This window comes from Chrysemys picta, chromosome 4, assembly GCF_011386835.1.
Source record: "Chrysemys picta bellii isolate R12L10 chromosome 4, ASM1138683v2, whole genome shotgun sequence".
NCBI classification, from domain to species: Eukaryota; Metazoa; Chordata; order Testudines; family Emydidae; genus Chrysemys; species Chrysemys picta.
This window is the reverse complement of record NC_088794.1, coordinates 3,824,489-3,840,335: the sequence shown is the minus strand read 5'-3', so window position 1 is coordinate 3,840,335 and position 15,847 is coordinate 3,824,489. Positions and strand designations below refer to the sequence as shown.

The 15,847-nt window shown below is 47.9% G+C and overlaps 1 protein-coding gene across 1 annotated transcript; it reads right to left on the bottom strand.

The window, feature by feature from the left end:
* Window positions 1-1,161: 1,161 nt before the first annotated feature.
* On the bottom strand, window positions 1,162-10,014 carry LOC112058857 (serine protease 27-like). The gene is made up of 6 exons (XM_024100821.2): window positions 9,811-10,014; window positions 7,755-7,787; window positions 7,337-7,499; window positions 6,916-7,187; window positions 4,276-4,445; window positions 1,162-3,977 (listed from the first exon to the last, which is right to left on the bottom strand). The coding sequence occupies exons 1-6, from the start codon at window positions 9,959-9,961 to the stop codon at window positions 3,696-3,698; spliced, it is 1,071 nt and encodes a 356-aa protein (XP_023956589.2). The 5' UTR covers window positions 9,962-10,014; the 3' UTR covers window positions 1,162-3,695.
* Between the last annotated feature and the right edge of the window lie 5,833 nt (window positions 10,015-15,847).

The following is a 15,847-nucleotide window of genomic DNA, read 5'->3' as shown; positions in this document are numbered from 1 at the left end:
GGTGCCGGAGCTGGGAGCAGAATGTACCCCCCCCCCACCATTAGACCCACTCCCCTTGCTGAGCTGGGAATAGAACCCAGGAGTCCTGACTCCAATCCTACCACCTCTAATCACTACTCCCCTCTAAAAGGCAGACATAGAACCCAGGAGTCCTGGCTCCCAGGCCCCCTGCTCTAATCTACTAGGCCCCACTGCCCGCCCAAAGCTGGGAACAGAACATAGGAGTCCTGGTTCCCAGCCTTCCCCTCCCAGGGCTATTATAGAACCCAGGAGTCCTGGCTCCCAGCCCGCCTTCCACTAAGTACTGGGTCCCACTGCCTTTCCAGAGCTGGAAAATGAACCCAGGCGTCCTGGCTCCAGACTCTGTGCTGTAACCACTAGACACTGTGGTCCTGCCCCCCACTTCTGTGAACGTTAAATGACAACAAAAGCAGAAACTATATTGCAAGTTAAAGTCAGAGTATTTTAACTAGAGAAAAGATCCCAAAATTCAGTGATCCCCTTAAATCTGCCCTGGTGGAATTGAATAGTTTGATGTAAAGGAAGTTCCTTCCAATTAAAGCTGTTCCGGATCTGGAAATCTTTAACCCTAAATCCTTTCCGGTTCAGAAGGAATCCCCCCAACAGTTTAAGTTTCCAGAAAACAACATTTTGAATGTGATTTTTTTAAAATTTCAGTTTGTTTTCTTGCTCTTTTCATATTATGTTTTTCTTTTCTATAATGTATCACAAAAATAAATTTCAAACTGAAAAGTCTTTTCAAAATTTTTAAAAAAATGGAACGTATTGTTCTGATCCAAAGATTTTTGTTTTGATTTCCACTTTTTGAAATGAAAAGTCAGAACTTTTCAATCTGATCAAAATGTTCCATTCTGATGTCAACTTTTCTTTTCATTTCTTTATTTTAAAATAAAATACAAGATCAAGAGAAACAGTATGTGTGTATGTGGTATAGTATCTTATATTCTCTCCTATGTAGACTATAAAGCAGGATAAATTTTTAAAAAAAGTATCATAAAGTTTCATTTCAATTTCAACTTCACTTTTCTTGTCATTTTTTCATCCTGTATTTTATTTTGTATTACTTCATATATATATATATATATATATATAGAGAGAGAGAGAGAGAGAGAGAGAGAGAGAGAGAGAGAGTTTCTATTCTAGTCTACTCAATTTATAATAGAATATAAAGTAAAATACATTTCAAAAGGAAAAATTGCAATATTTAATTTCAATTTCAACTTTGCTTTTCTTGATCTTGCATATTATTTTGTATTTCATTTTATATTTTGTATTTTATTTTATAGTCCACTATATTATTAATATATTTAATTTCTTGATCTTACGTTTTATTTTGTATTTCATTTTTATATTTTGAATTTTATTTTATAGATGACTATATTCATATATTTCAAATCACTTTGAAATTAAAATTGGAATATTTTAACCTGATCAAAATATTTCAAATGTGATTTGACTTTTCATTTCTTGATCTTGTATTTTATTTTATGTTAGAGTCTATTCAATTCCATGATTATTTATAATAGAATAGAAGATCAAATCAATTTCAAAATAAAAAGTCCTTTCAAAATGAAAAATCAGAACATTTCGTCTTTTCTTGTCTTTTCATCTCTTGATCTTCTACTGTATTTTCCTGTATATTATTTCCACTTTTATATTTTTAAATTTTATTTTCTAGCCTATTCTTTATTATTTATAACAGAATAGAAAATCAAATCCATTTCAAAGTGAAATACAATTTTTGAAATGAAAAATTGAGATGCTTAGCCTTTTTATTTTGAAATGAAATTTCCTTGAAATTGACCTGTCCTCATGGAATATTTAGATATCAATGAATTGGCATTTCCCAACCGAAAAATATTCCATCAGAAATTTTTCCATCTAATTGGAGTGGATCTCATTTCTCACCCACCTCAACAATCCTGTGGATTGACAAGTGTATCCAATTCTACTTTCCTAGGCCAAGTCTCGGTAGGCTGACTGGTTTTTATCTTAGCCTAGTGGCGGCAGTATGAATCAGCCACTGATTTTAAATTATCCAGGGCAGGTTTTTTCATTTATCGCTACTGATACTTTTTTTTTTGGGGGGGGGGGGGGGGAAGGGGAATAAAAAACTACCAAAAAATACCAAAAGCCCTTCCAAAAAATAAAAAATATGGAATCTCATCTACACTGGGTTTATATTGTCAGATCTCTGTCTTGGTAGGGGAGATAGATAGATAGATGGGGTATATGGGGGTAGATAGATAGATAGATAGATAGATAGATAGATAGATAGATAGATAGATAGATAGATGGGGTGTATGGGGATGTATGGATAGATAGATAGATAGAGGGGCATGTATAGGAATGGATGAATGGATGGATGGAGAGGTGTATGGGGATAATAGAGGGGGTGGATGAGGATGGATGGATAGATAGATACATGGGGTGCATAGGGATTGATTGATTGATTGCTAGAGGGGGTGCATGGAGATAGATAGATAGATAGATAGATAGATAGATAGATAGTGATGGGGTGGACTAGTCCCAAAGGCCCCTGCTGGAGGCCTCAGGGTCCTGCCACACCCATCCCAGGAAAGGAGCAGTGGAGAGGTCCTCCAAGCGGCCTAGAATGGTTGTGAGGAAGCAACCAATCATAGGGGCTGCTAGAACAGCTAATCAGGGACCAAGGGGGCCATGTAAAAGGAGCTGCAGAATAGAGGAGCACTAGCAGTCAGTTGCTGCTTGGAGCTGGAGAAGAAAGGACAGTGTGCCTGGCTGGAAGAGCAGCAGGACCACAGACAGCTAAGTGGGGGCAGGGACCAGAGGAGGGAGAGACTCCTGGCTGGCTGCTAGGACTGAGCCAAAGACAGTTTGCTAGCAGGGACCAGGGGAGCAATGAAGGAGCTCCTGGCTGGCTGCTGGGTCTAAGTAAGGACTGAGCCCAGCTGGAGGCCACAGGAAGATAGTGTCTCCAGGGAGGATGCCCTGGGGATATGACCCCATACCAGGGCCAGGAATACTTAAATATTGAGCCCCTGGAGGGCTAGAGAGACACCACCAGAGGAGTACTGAGATATGCCCTGGAAGGGGTCTGTTCTGGTTCACATGCAGACACTGTGTGTGACTCAGTTGGAGGGCTGACTCGTTGAAAAAAACACCTGAGAACCACCAAAGGGGGTCACCAGAACTGAAAGAACGCAGACACACCCAACCAGAGGGGGCGCTCGCGAGAGGTGGTTGCAGACCCTGTTACACAGAGATGGATAGGTTAGATTAGATTAGATGGGGTATATGGAGATTAGGGATGGATGGCTGGAGGCGTGTGTATGGGCATATGCAGACAGACAGAGCAGGGGGTAGAGAGGCCAACAGACAGAAAGTCAGTGACTCTGGAGACAGACAGATCAATAAATAAGACTTGGATCAGACAGATGAGAAAGTTGGGCTGTGGATGGCTGCAGGAGGACAGGCAGACAGATGCTGAGTTTGCTCACACTGCCCCGTCCCCCCATGGGTGTCAGCGAGCAAGACGGGGGTGCATGCCCTCCCCAGGAGATCTGTGCATGGGGTGGTGCCCTCTGGGGGGCTGTACCAGCAGGGCAGGTGGCACCGACAGATCCCACCCCCCCTTCCAGCCTGGGGCCAGGAGGGGAGACGGCCCAGCCGCCCCTCCCACCCGGTAGCCCTTTCTAGACCTCCATGAGGAGAAGCCCGATGAGCAGCGGCAGCCAGGTGGTCATGCTGGTCCTCCCGGCCCAGCCAGCCCCGGCGTTCCTGAACACGTTCCTCCCCTTCTCCTCTGGCACAAACTCGATGTCGGGGATGTGGTTGTGGATCCAGGCCTCATAGGAGGTGAGGCGGATGTAGACCCCGGGGCGGTTCTTGATGGCACAGCCTTCGCCCCAGCTGATGATCCCGGCCAGCAGCCACTCCTTGGAGGCCTTGCAGACCAGCGGGCCGCCGGAGTCCCCCTGTGCGGCGGAGGTAGAGACAGGGCGTCGGAAGGGGTGTGAGAGCGGTGCTGGGGATCGGGGCCTTGTGTGCGTGTGAGCAGTGCTGCCTCGTGCTGGAGGGAATCAGGCTAATTGGAACACCCGGCTAGATGGGCTGGTCCAGGGTAGCAGAGAAGGGGCGGGATACCGGGCTAGATGGGCCCATGGATCTGAGCTGGGACAGCAGGGATGGGGCAGGATACCGGGCTAGATGGACCCATGGCCTGACCCAGGGAGGGTGTCAGGACTCCACCTTCCCTGGCTGGGGGGTGCTCACCTTGCATGTATCCTTCATGCCCTCAGCATACCCGGCACACATCATGTCATTCTGGATGGCCTTGGGTGGGAACTTCTCCCCCAGCGCCATGTTGTAGAGATACCTGCAGGTCTTCTGGTCTATAATGGGCACCTGAAGCTTCTGGAGGGTCTGCGGAGCTGGCAGGTCCTCTGGGAAGGAGAGCCAGAGAAAACAGTGAGGGGCCCAGATGGCTTTGAAGCAGAGCCATCGATTCCAAAGGGAGTGGAGGATGGGGGGAGATCAGAGAATTTCCCCTCTCGTCCAGAGCAATTGTCCATGTTGGGTGCCATCACACAGTCCCCATGGGAACATCTGTGTACCTGTGATGGGCCTTGTTCAGTCAAGGGGAATCTCTCTGGACTCAACGGTGGACATTCATCGTTTGAATTGCTGTTTAACAGGTTTAAGTTTTCATCACCCAAGATGTGTTTAACCTTTTTTTGGTGGGGAGGGAGGTCGATTTCAAATGATCAGGCTCTGTTTTGGGAGGTTTGGTTTTCATTGGTTGTTGGGTTTCATTTATTGGCTATCGTTTCTTTGGTTGGGTTTCGTGGATTAGGTTTTCAGTTTGGCTTATCAGTTTTCCTTTCTTGAGTAGTGGGTTTCATTTGCCAGGTTTCTGGTTTCATGTATCTGTTTTTGTGTTTTGCTTGTCAAGTTTGCTTTACTGGGGTTTTTCATGTCTGACATTTCATTTAAGGGATTTTGTTTCTTGAGTTTTGGGTTGTTTCATGTATTATTTATTGGGTATAGTTTATTGGGTTTTATGTTGTCATGATCGGGTATTATTTGTCAGGTTTCACATTTCTGTTATCAGTTATTGTTTATTGGTTTCCATGACTGGTATCGGTTATTGGGTTTCATGTTGCATTTATTGGGTATTGCTCATTGGGTTTCATATTTCCGCTATTGGGTATTGTTTATTGGTTTCTATTATTGGGTATTATTCATCAGGTTTCGTGTTGCTATTATTGGATATTGTTCATTGGGTTTTTTATTTAAATTATCAATATCATTTATTGGGTTTAATGTGACATTTATCAGGTATTATTCACTGGGTTTCGCATTTCTGTTATTGGGTATTGTTTATCGATTTCTATTATCGGGTATTATTCATCAGGTTTCACGTTGCCATTATTGGATATTGTTTACTGGGTTTCACTTTTCCATTATCGGCATTGTTTATTGGGTTTCATGTTACATTTATTGAATCTTGTTGATCAGGTTTCATGTTTCTGTTGTCAGTAGACTTGGAAGGATTAGATTTGTATGAGTAAATGTTGGTAAACATCAAGTTTCACCCTACACATACACACAAACTGATGAAAAAATATTTCCATTGATCGTAACAGAAATTTACACATAGCCAAAGTAAGAAAAATGCTGCTTGAGAACTTATACGAATCTGATTTAAGGATATTTACTTAGTATATTTTGACATGTGATTTTGACAATTTGTGTTTAGCGGTTATAAAGCTTTCACTTTTTGAAATCAATGTCTACAGTCATTAAATAATTATTGTCTGATGCACCCTGTTGTCTGATGGCTCCCCATAATTTCCCACAACTGAAAATTTAAATTGATAAAAATAAAAAGATGATTAAAACTCCTAATTTTGTAAAATTTACATTGCTAAAAATAGGGAAAGAATGCATAAAAGCAAATCTGTTGAAATTATAAAAAAAACAATAATCAAATTCTACCAAGATATTTTTTATCGGGTTTTGTTTTTCCATTATTAGTTTTCATGTTTCATTTATTGGGCATTGTTTATTGGGGTTGGTGTTTTGTTTATCAGGTTTCATTTCTTGGGCTTGCATTTTCATTTCTTTGTTCATTATGTTTCATTTATTGTTGAACATGTTTCATTTATTTTATTTCATTTGTCATTTATCTTGTTACATTTGTAGTTTGCTGTGGTTTGTTTATCTTATTTCATTTACTGTTTATTGTATTTCATGTGTTGTTGTTTGGTTCTCATTTATCGCATGCCACTTATCATTGGTTGGGTTTTGCTTATTGGGTTTCCTTCTATCACCTTCCACTTTTATCCTGTTTTGTTTCTTGTGCTTCATTTATTGTTGATGGTGTTTTACTGATCAGGTATGGTTTATTGGGTTTCCTTTGTCATGTTTCTTTGATCACTAATCAGGTTTTGCTTATTGGTTTTGTTTGTTGTATTCATTTGCTCATTTCTCAGGTTTGTTTATCAGTTTCATTGATCATGTGCTGTTTATCGTTTATTATGTTTTGTTAATTGTGCTCCTTTTATTGTTTATTGGGTTTTGTTTCTAAGTTGTTCATTTATTGTGTTTCGTTGTTAGGTTTTCTTTATCAATTGCATTCATCGGTTTCTGTTTTGTTTCTTGGGATCCGATTTTGTTTATCGGTTCCCTGGTTCCCCCCTTTTCGAATCCCTCCACAAAGTTCTTCTTCATAGACCATTTCCCATCATGAATCATCTCGGGAAAAGAAATCCCAAATCCCGAACCCACTAAATAACCACCCCTTCCTCTGCATCCATCACCCAACTGCTGACTCCCACCCGCCCCTCGAACCCACCGCTTTCCTAGTCTCTCTGCCCCAATGCCATGATCCCAGCTCCCAAAGACACCTACCTCCTTCCTGGATGTTGCCCCAGCCCGTCACCCAGCATTTCATGCCTGCTGGGAACTGGACAGAGGCAGCTGGGAGGCAGATGGGGAGGATATAATCAGTGAATTGGATGGGTCTCTCCAGCTCCACCAAGGCTATGTCCCCACTGGAAGATTCCCCTGAGTATTTCGGGTGGCGGATGATGCGTCTCACGCCCAAGGACAGCTTGTGAGGTTGACTGTTGGCCAACTTGTTGACTCCCAGCAGCACCATGTAGCTGGAGGTGTTCAAACTCCTGAGCAGAGAGAGGAGTCAGAAAAGAGGGTTGGGGGGGGGGGCCTGTGGGCTGGGATTGAGGGGCACCAGCAGCGCTGGGGGTGGGAGGAGCCCAGGACTGGGACAGCAGGGGGCTGCGGGTCGGGATCAAGGGACGTTGACACTCACCGTTGGAAGCAATGAGCTGCCGTCACCACCCACTGGTTGGAGATGAGGGATCCCCCGCACAGATGTTTGTTGTACCAGAGCAGACTCGCCTGCCAGGGCCACTCACCTTCCATCGAATCCTCACCCCCCACGTTCCGGTACTGAGCTCTGGGGCGGCCACATACTGGGGAGAAGGAGGGGGGGATGCTCAGACAGCCTGGGGGGATTGCCAAAGCCCAGAAAACAGCTGGGGACATCTGGAGGTCATCCCCTACCCGCCCCGGGCAGGTCTCGAACCAGCCACATGTTGGGCCCTGGCTGGATCTGTCCCCCACCACAGAACCAGACAGAGCCCCACGCTAATTGGCTGCCGGGAGCCAGTTGCCTGGGTAACCCCAGCTGTGTGTTACCAATGGGGAGGGAGGGACCAGAAACTCACCTCTATTGGACCGGGTCATGTGGATGCTGGGAACTGAAAGAGATCAGAGAGAAGGTAAGAGAGATCAGACCCATGGGCCCATCTAGCCCAGTATCCTGCCCCCTCCCTGCCAATTGGGATCAGACCATGGGCAAAATTTCTCCCCAGCCTTCCCGAGTTTGACACAAGCGTCTCCTCTGAGGCATGAAGCTTGTAGCCCAATCGATAGGTGGGTCCTAGGTCAGGGGTTCTCAAACTTTTTTTCCTGGGCCCCCCTTTGAAAATATTTCCGGTTGTGATGTTTCCCCCACCACACTCTTGGTACTGGACATAGTTTTCACTGCATCAGTGCAGATCCCTGCAGAGCTAAGTAACTATACCAGGCCACCCTTAGGCCACCCAGCTCTGAAGGCAAGGGAAAAGGACGAGCAAGGACCAAAAAAAGAGGGCATGTCTGGGGAAACCTGGACGTATGGAAACCCTATAACATTTTTGTGATCTTGCAACCCCCCCCCCAATAGCCTTGCAACCCCCTTTTGGGTCAGGACCCCCAGTTTGAGAAACACTGTCCTAGACCCTTTAAGTGTGTAGGAAATATGTCCTTCCTCCAGATATTCCGCATTTTGGCTAGCATCCTGGGAAAACGTGTGACCCCTGTTGCGTCCCGCAGCAGGGCGATCTGCAGGTTAATTGAGTTCTACATTAAGCTTTATCGCCATTGGTCAGTCCCAGCCATATTCACCTTGCTTCACCCTTTGTTTTTCGCTACCCAGGATCTACCTCGTGCCACATGTGACATCGGCACTCATCTCCCACGGAGAGTGGCACAATAAATTAGTTTCACAGTAGCCGTTAGATCAGGGTCCCATCGAGCCAGGTGCTACACAGACCCCTCCTGACCGAGATCAGGGCCTGCATTGTGCCGGGTGCCTTCACAGACCCCAGAGATCACTGCACAGACCCTGTGACCGAGATCAGGGCTCCTCTTGTGCCAGGCACTGCCCAGACAGACAGAGAGAGACAGTCCCCGCCCCAAAGAGAGAGAGAGACAGTCCCCACCCCAAAGACCTTCTGGTCTGAATAAAGAAGAGAGACAAAGGGCAGGAGGGGAAACTGAGGCACGGAGTGGCCTAAATCATACTGGCTCTCTGATCAGAAGCCATTGAGAGCTGAAAGAACACCCGCCTTCTTAAGGCTGGGCATGACACAACCACTGGCTAATGTGGGTGTGAAGCAAACTCCCTAGGGTGTCCAGACAGCAAATATGAAAAATCGGGGCAGGGGGAGGGGGGTAATAGGAGCCTATATAAGAAATGGACCCAAATATCAGGACTGTCCCTATAAAATCGGGACATCTGGTCACCCTAAAACTCCCCCATGGGGCGGGGTGGCCCCCGGCTGCCTCCTGCAGGGACGGTCGCACTTTCCAGCAGGTGTGACAGGAGCTGCAGACGGGATACTGGACGAGAAGGGCCCGTGGGGCTGAGCCGGGGGTGGCAGGATTCAAAGCTAGATGGATCCATTTGTTTAATCTACTACAGACCCTCGCAGGGGACAGGTCCCGGATTTCCCAATGTGGGTCTACGTTGAACTGGAGGTTTCCTGGTCTGAACTTCCACAGGAGCGAAGTTGGGAGGCCGGGGGCCCCAGGGCAGCTGCAGCTGTCTGAGGCCCGGTCTACCCACTCCTGCCCTCAGGCACCGAATGAGGAGGAGGGGGGAGGCAGAGTGTAAGGCCAAGGGGGCGGGGAAGGGGTTCAGGCTGGACTCTGGGACTGACCCTGTTCGGGGCCCTCGGCTTTCCCAGCCCCACAAGTGCCTTCTCTGTGCGTGGAGCTGACGCCCAGGCTCCGAGGCGGAGAGGCGACGGGCATACACCCACACGCTGAGGGCAGACAGTAGTGAGTCACTGTCAGGGCTGGGGATAGAACCCAGGAGTCCTGGCTCCCAGCCCCCTCTGCTCTGACTACTAAACCCCACTCCTCTGCCAGAGCCAGGGTGAGAACCCAGGAGTCCTGGCTCCCAGCCCCACTCTGACCCATTAGAGCCCCCTCCCCTCCCCGAGTCCTGGCTCTCACCTCTGGAGTGCGAGTCCATCTCGTCGCAGCCTTTCCCGTGGGGATCCGACATGCTGGCAGCCGTCCCCATCAGCCCGGCCAGGACGAGGAGCTGCAGCGCCCCCCAGCCCATCACCCATCCCCTCTGAGCAGCTCCTCGCCTCTCCCTCATGCCACTCCTGAAGGGTACAAGCAGAGCCTCTCCTGCGAGGGAGCCAACGAACAGCTGCCAGGTGCCCTCTGGGGCTCGGGGAACCTATATACCCAGACGAGCAGGGCGGGGAACAAAGCGGCCCAACTCGTTCCAGGTGAGGATCCCAAGCGTTGCTATAACCTGTGTGTGGTAGAACCCAGGAGTCCTGGCTCCTAGCACCACCCCCACCCTGCTCTAACCCATTAGCCCCGACTCCCATCCCAGAGCTGGGATAGAACCCAGGAGTCCTGGCTCCTAGCACCACCCCCACCCTGCTCTAACCCACTAGCCCCGACTCCCATCCCAGAGCTGGGATAGAACCCAGGAGTCCTGGCTCCCCGCCCCTCCTCCCCAACCCACCAACCCCCACTCTCCTCTCAGAGCTGGGATAGAACCCAGGAGACCTGGCTCCCAGCCACCCCCCTGCTCTAACCCACTAGACCCCACTCCCCTCCCAGACATGGGGAGAGAACTCAGGAGTCCTGGATCCCAGCTCCCCCCCCACTCTAACCACTCGACCCCATTCCCCTCCCAGAGCCAGGGAGAGAACCCAGGAGTCCTGGCTCTCAGCCCCCCCCCCGGTCTAACCACTAGACCCCACTTCCCTCCCATTATGCTGGGCACCGCGCAGACCCTGCCCAAGACTGGGGCCCCTGATGGACACCCATGAATGATCAAGGCTGGGATTTTATTACAGTAATAGGGTCACTATAGTAATAGGTGACTGGGTGGTAGGGCCAGCTGACCAGCCATCTGTCTTCTATCCATCACCTATCATTGCTCCCACAAAACCCCACTATCCCCCCATTTCTAAATCCGTTGGCTCCCGTGGTGGTAGCTCTGGATTTTCACTGGGATCACGGGGATCAGAATATGGCCCTGATGGCCTTGGCCTGAGTGGGTCGCTCCCAGCACAGGCCAGAGTCTGCAATCAACAGCTGTGGAATCCGCCACCACCTGGAGTTTGTCCCACCGGGACAGACAGTGAAAGGTTTTTCTTGGTTAAACAACCATGCCCCCTGCCCTTAAACCAGCCGGGAGACTGGGCTAGAGGGGCCCCTGGGTCAGAGACAGGGGGAAAAAAAACCCAATCTCTGCATGTATTATTTTTCACCAGATTCTGTAACTCTCTCTCTCTGGCGGTTTGGAAGCTAAGATCTCTGGTTCATTGCTTGTGACCTGGTTTGTAGAGCACTGAAGATAACTCACGCTAGAGATGTTTCTGGTATTATTAATGAGCTGGTATTGACCTATAATCAGGGTGATTACTATTATTTAACTCAAATGACCAAAATGCACTTGGGAGAAACACATTTTGAGTTAAATTTCAGCAGCTTGGACCTTCCTGTCTTACTCTCTGTATTGTGGTATCACCTCCAATGCCTGGAGATGGATTGTTACCCCATGGGGCTAGGCTCTGCACAAAACCCTTTCATTCTGAAACGTCTCTTGCTCTTCCGAGGGGACCTCCAGCTGCCAAGGGAGCAGAGCAGAGTGGATTGGAAATGGTATGGTCCCATTTGATCTTCAAGGCTCAGTTTTCCCACTGCTCCGACAGTGCCGAGACTGGTCCTAGCTCTTGTTGTTTACTCCACCCACACTCCCACCCATGCCAGGCATGCCACTCTGGCAGTTAGCCCAGTTCCTCCTCCCGCCCACGCTGGTCTGCGTGCCTGCTTCTCTGAGATGCCCTGGATGTCTGAGGAGGGTAACTCAAGCCTCCCCAGGTGAGTTCTGTGTCAGTGACAACGGCTCCCATCTGCCTGCCAATCTCCTAACCTAATCTAATTTAATCTGTCCGCCCTAATCTCTGTGCCCGTCACTCTGATTACCTGACCTTTCCCTCCTAAATCTGATATTTATAGACTCATAGACTTTAAGGTCAGAAGGGACCATTATGATCATCTAGTCTGACTTCCTGCATGACGCAGGCCACAGAATCTCAGCCACCCACTCCTGTAACAAACGCTTGACCTTTGTCTGAGTTATTGAAGTCCTCAAATCGTGGTTTAAAGACCTCAAGGTGCAGAGACTCCTCCAGCAAGTGACCTGTGCCCCACGCTGCAGAGAAAGGCGAAAAACCTCCAGGGCCTCTGCCAATCTGCCCTGGAGGAAAATTCCTTCCCGACCCCAAATATGGCGATCAGCTAAACCCTGAGCATGTGGGCAAGACTCACCAGCCAGACACCCAGGAAAGAATTCTCTGTAGTAACTCAGATCCCACCCCAGCTAACATCCCATCACAGACCATTGGGCATATTTACCACTAATAGTCAAAGACGAATTAATTGCCAAAATGAGGCTATCCCATTACACCATCCCCTCCATAAATGTATCAAGCTTAATCTTGAAGCCAGATGTGTCTTTTGCCCCCACTGCTCCCCTTGGAAGGCTGTTCCAGAACTTCACTCCTCTAAGAGTTAGAAACCTTCATTTAATTTCAAGTCTAATTTCCTTACCTTGTCCCTCCTAATATGAACGTTCTACTCCAAAACGTCTCTGCTAATCTCATCTAATCTAATAATATCCCCTGGATACCTAATCTATACTAATTTGAGCCTCTCCTAATCTAATCTAATCTAATCTAATCTAATCTAATCTAATCTAATCTAACATGATGCTCTGGTAACATAATATCTTCTAACCTGAGCCTTTCCTAATCTAATCTAATCTAATCTAATCTAATCTAATCTAATCTAATCTGACTGTCTGAAAATCTAATCAAATATGATGCTTTCTTAATGTATTCTAATCTGAGTTTAAAAAAATCTGATGTAAACCTCTGAAAATCATATCTAACCGAGCTGGAACTCATCTGCCTAGTTACTAATGTAATATCTACCTATTCAACTATCACAGTGCTTCATTCACCTAGCTCCTGTCCTGTTGGATTTCTTATCCAAACTGTCCATCAATTTCTCTTCTAATTGAGTTTAATCTAATTTCTAACTAAAATTATCTTCCACTTGCTACATCTTTCTTAAACTAAACTGTGCTCGATTCTGTCTTTCCTGATCTAATCTGCATTCTATCATTTCTACCTCTATGATTTAATTTTATCTATTCTGAACGACCCCAATTTAATCTTATCTCCTCTAATCTAAAATATTCCTGTTCTAATCCAATCCAATTTAATCTGTTACTCCATAAACTAAAATAACCTAATTATCTCTGTTGATAGTAACATCTGGGCACCTCATAAATTAATCTAACTGCTCTATTAGTTTAGGGCCTGTTTTTAAAAGTAATTATTGTCATCGCCTTGATTTGGACTTTAGATCCACTGACTACAATGATTTATTCTCAGTTCGGCGAGGGGAGTGGGGCCTAGTGGTTAGAGCAGGGGGTGCTGGGAGCCAGGACTCCTGGGTTCTGTCCCTGGCTCTAGGAGGGAGTGGGGTCTAGTGGGCTAGAGCAGTGGGGTTGGGAGCTAGGACTCCTGGGTTCTTTTCCTGGCTCTGGGAGGGGGTCTAGTGGGCTAGAGCAGTGGGGCTGGGAGCCAGGACTCCTGGGTTCTCTCCCCAGCCCGGGCAGGGATAGAAGTCTAATAGTTAATACAGATAGGTCTGGGAGACTAGGCTCCTGCCTTCCAATCCACACCCTACCATTCACTCACCACGTGCCCCTGGCAAGGCAGCCTTCTCTCAGTGCTTAATTTACCCATCTGTCCCGTCCTCCGCTCCTGGGGTGTGGTTGTGGCTGGATGAGCGCCCATCTCTGCAACACCTTTCGGGGGTTAGCGACACACTTCAATCAAAAATGCAACAGAGGGTCCTGTGGCACCTTTGAGACTAACAGAAGTACTGGGAGCATAAGCTTTCGTGGGTAAGAACCTCACTTCTTGCATCTGAAGAAGTGAGGTTCTTACCCACGAAAGCTTATGCTCCCAGTACTTCTGTTAGTCTCAAAGGTGCCACAGGACCCTCTGTTGCTTTTTACAGATTCAGACTAACACGGCTACCCCTCTGATACTTCAATCAAAAATGTCACGCTTCCAGGTCAGCTTGGTCCAACCGTCTTAGGAATTGTTGGAGAAGCGCCTGGATTCCATGGCTTTGAATGTCAGGATTTCAACGGAGCGTAGCATTTACAAGCACATGGGCAGGTTCTATTTCAGAGCCTGGGAGTCAGGAAAAGCCCCGGCTCAGGGAGAGGGGTCTAGTCGAGCCCGGTGGTGGGACTGGGGTCCCATGGCTCCTGGTGCAGTAATAGCGGGAGCTGGGAAAGTGTACTTTGTTGCGGGCAGGATTGGGTGGGCAAAACCCCCCAGACGGCGGGAATTCGTGGGCAATCTCTCGTCAGTTTGTCACAAACAGAATTTCAGCACTGCAAAGCCCGTTTTCCTTTTTTAAATAAAAGGTTTAATCCTTAAATGGAAGTGAGGGGTAGAAAGAGATTTGTCTATTTTTAGACCAGGAGTGGAAGTATTTTTTTTTTTTTACATGGTTTAAGCAAGAGTAGTTTTATTCTTTTAGTGGTAAACAATGTGGCTGAATTCTGTTTATATCTGTAATATATGAACCGACTTTTTTTGTTGGTAGCGTGGGGGAATCTGTCCCTCGTGCAGGATTTGCTGGCTCTCAGGTTGGTGCGAGTGGGAGTGAGATTAAAACAATACGCTTGTGCAGGGCTCTAGGATCTAGTGGGGGGCTGGGAGCCAGGACTCCTGGGTTCTATCCCTGGCTCTGGGAGGGGAGTGGGGTCTAGTGGTTAGAGCAGGGGGGGCTGGGAGCCAAGAATGCAAACTTTACTGATTTAATGGTGAAATGTGGCAGCTGACTAGAATCCAAGCGTCTTGCCTTCCAGCTTCCCCTCCCCGCCCGGTAACCTCATTAGCGCCTCAGCCAAAGAGAAACAGACACAATTTGTCTCTACGATGCTTCCACTTATTTTCTGTTGCTGATTGTTTTATTACTGAGATTTTATGGATGTGCCCAGGGCAGGCTCGCAGGTTTAGACAAACACACGTATAACTCCGTAAATGCATTTTGATAGCCCTAATTGTGTGGGACAGAAGCCATTTAAGGTTAGGGTGTGAACCCAGGAGTCCTAGCTGGAATTCAGATTGGAATGCAGAGGCAGCTGCATCATCTCAGCGCCAGGGGAGCCCTCCCCATGCGGTGTTATGTGCAGCTGTTCCCCAGCTGCTCCTCCCCAGAGGCGGCTGCATCTCAGCGCCAGATAAGTTCGAGGGAGCCCATCCTGTTCAGCTCACCGGTAGCCACTTGTTCCCATCGCTGTGCCTTAGCTGCCCCCTTGTGGCTTAGGACCCGCACTGCAATGCTTGGGAATAGCTCGGGCACTGGGGAACAGAGCGAATTAACCTTGGTACCCAGTTCCCGGACCCAAGCGCTGAGCTACCAGATCTCCCTTCCTCTCTTGGCCAGGGATGGAACCCAGGAGTCCTGTCTCCCAGCCCCCCTGCTCTAACCCACTAGACCCCACTCCCCTCCCAGAGCTGGGGACAGAACCCAGGAGTCCTGGCTCCCAGCCCCCCCCCCCGCTCTAACCACTAGACCCCACTCCCCACCCAGAGCTGGGGATAGTCCCATCTCCCTTTCACACCCTGCAGCTGACACCTCAGCAGTCCCGTCAGTCAGAGGGTCTGTGCAGTGCCCATGGCAGTGGTCTCCAGGCAGTCCTATAGTGAACGCGAGTGTGATCTCTCCTACTAATCCCCATGGGAATTTCAAAGCTCTGTTTGATGAGTCAGCCAGGGCTGCATGGCTTGGAGGGGGTGAGTCACCGGGGAAGAAATGGGGCTGTCCATTTTGATACACCTCATGTTTCATTGTTGTTATTAGTGATTATTGCTTTTCTTTCTGGCTGACACACATCACCTCTTACCCTGAACCCAATACCAAG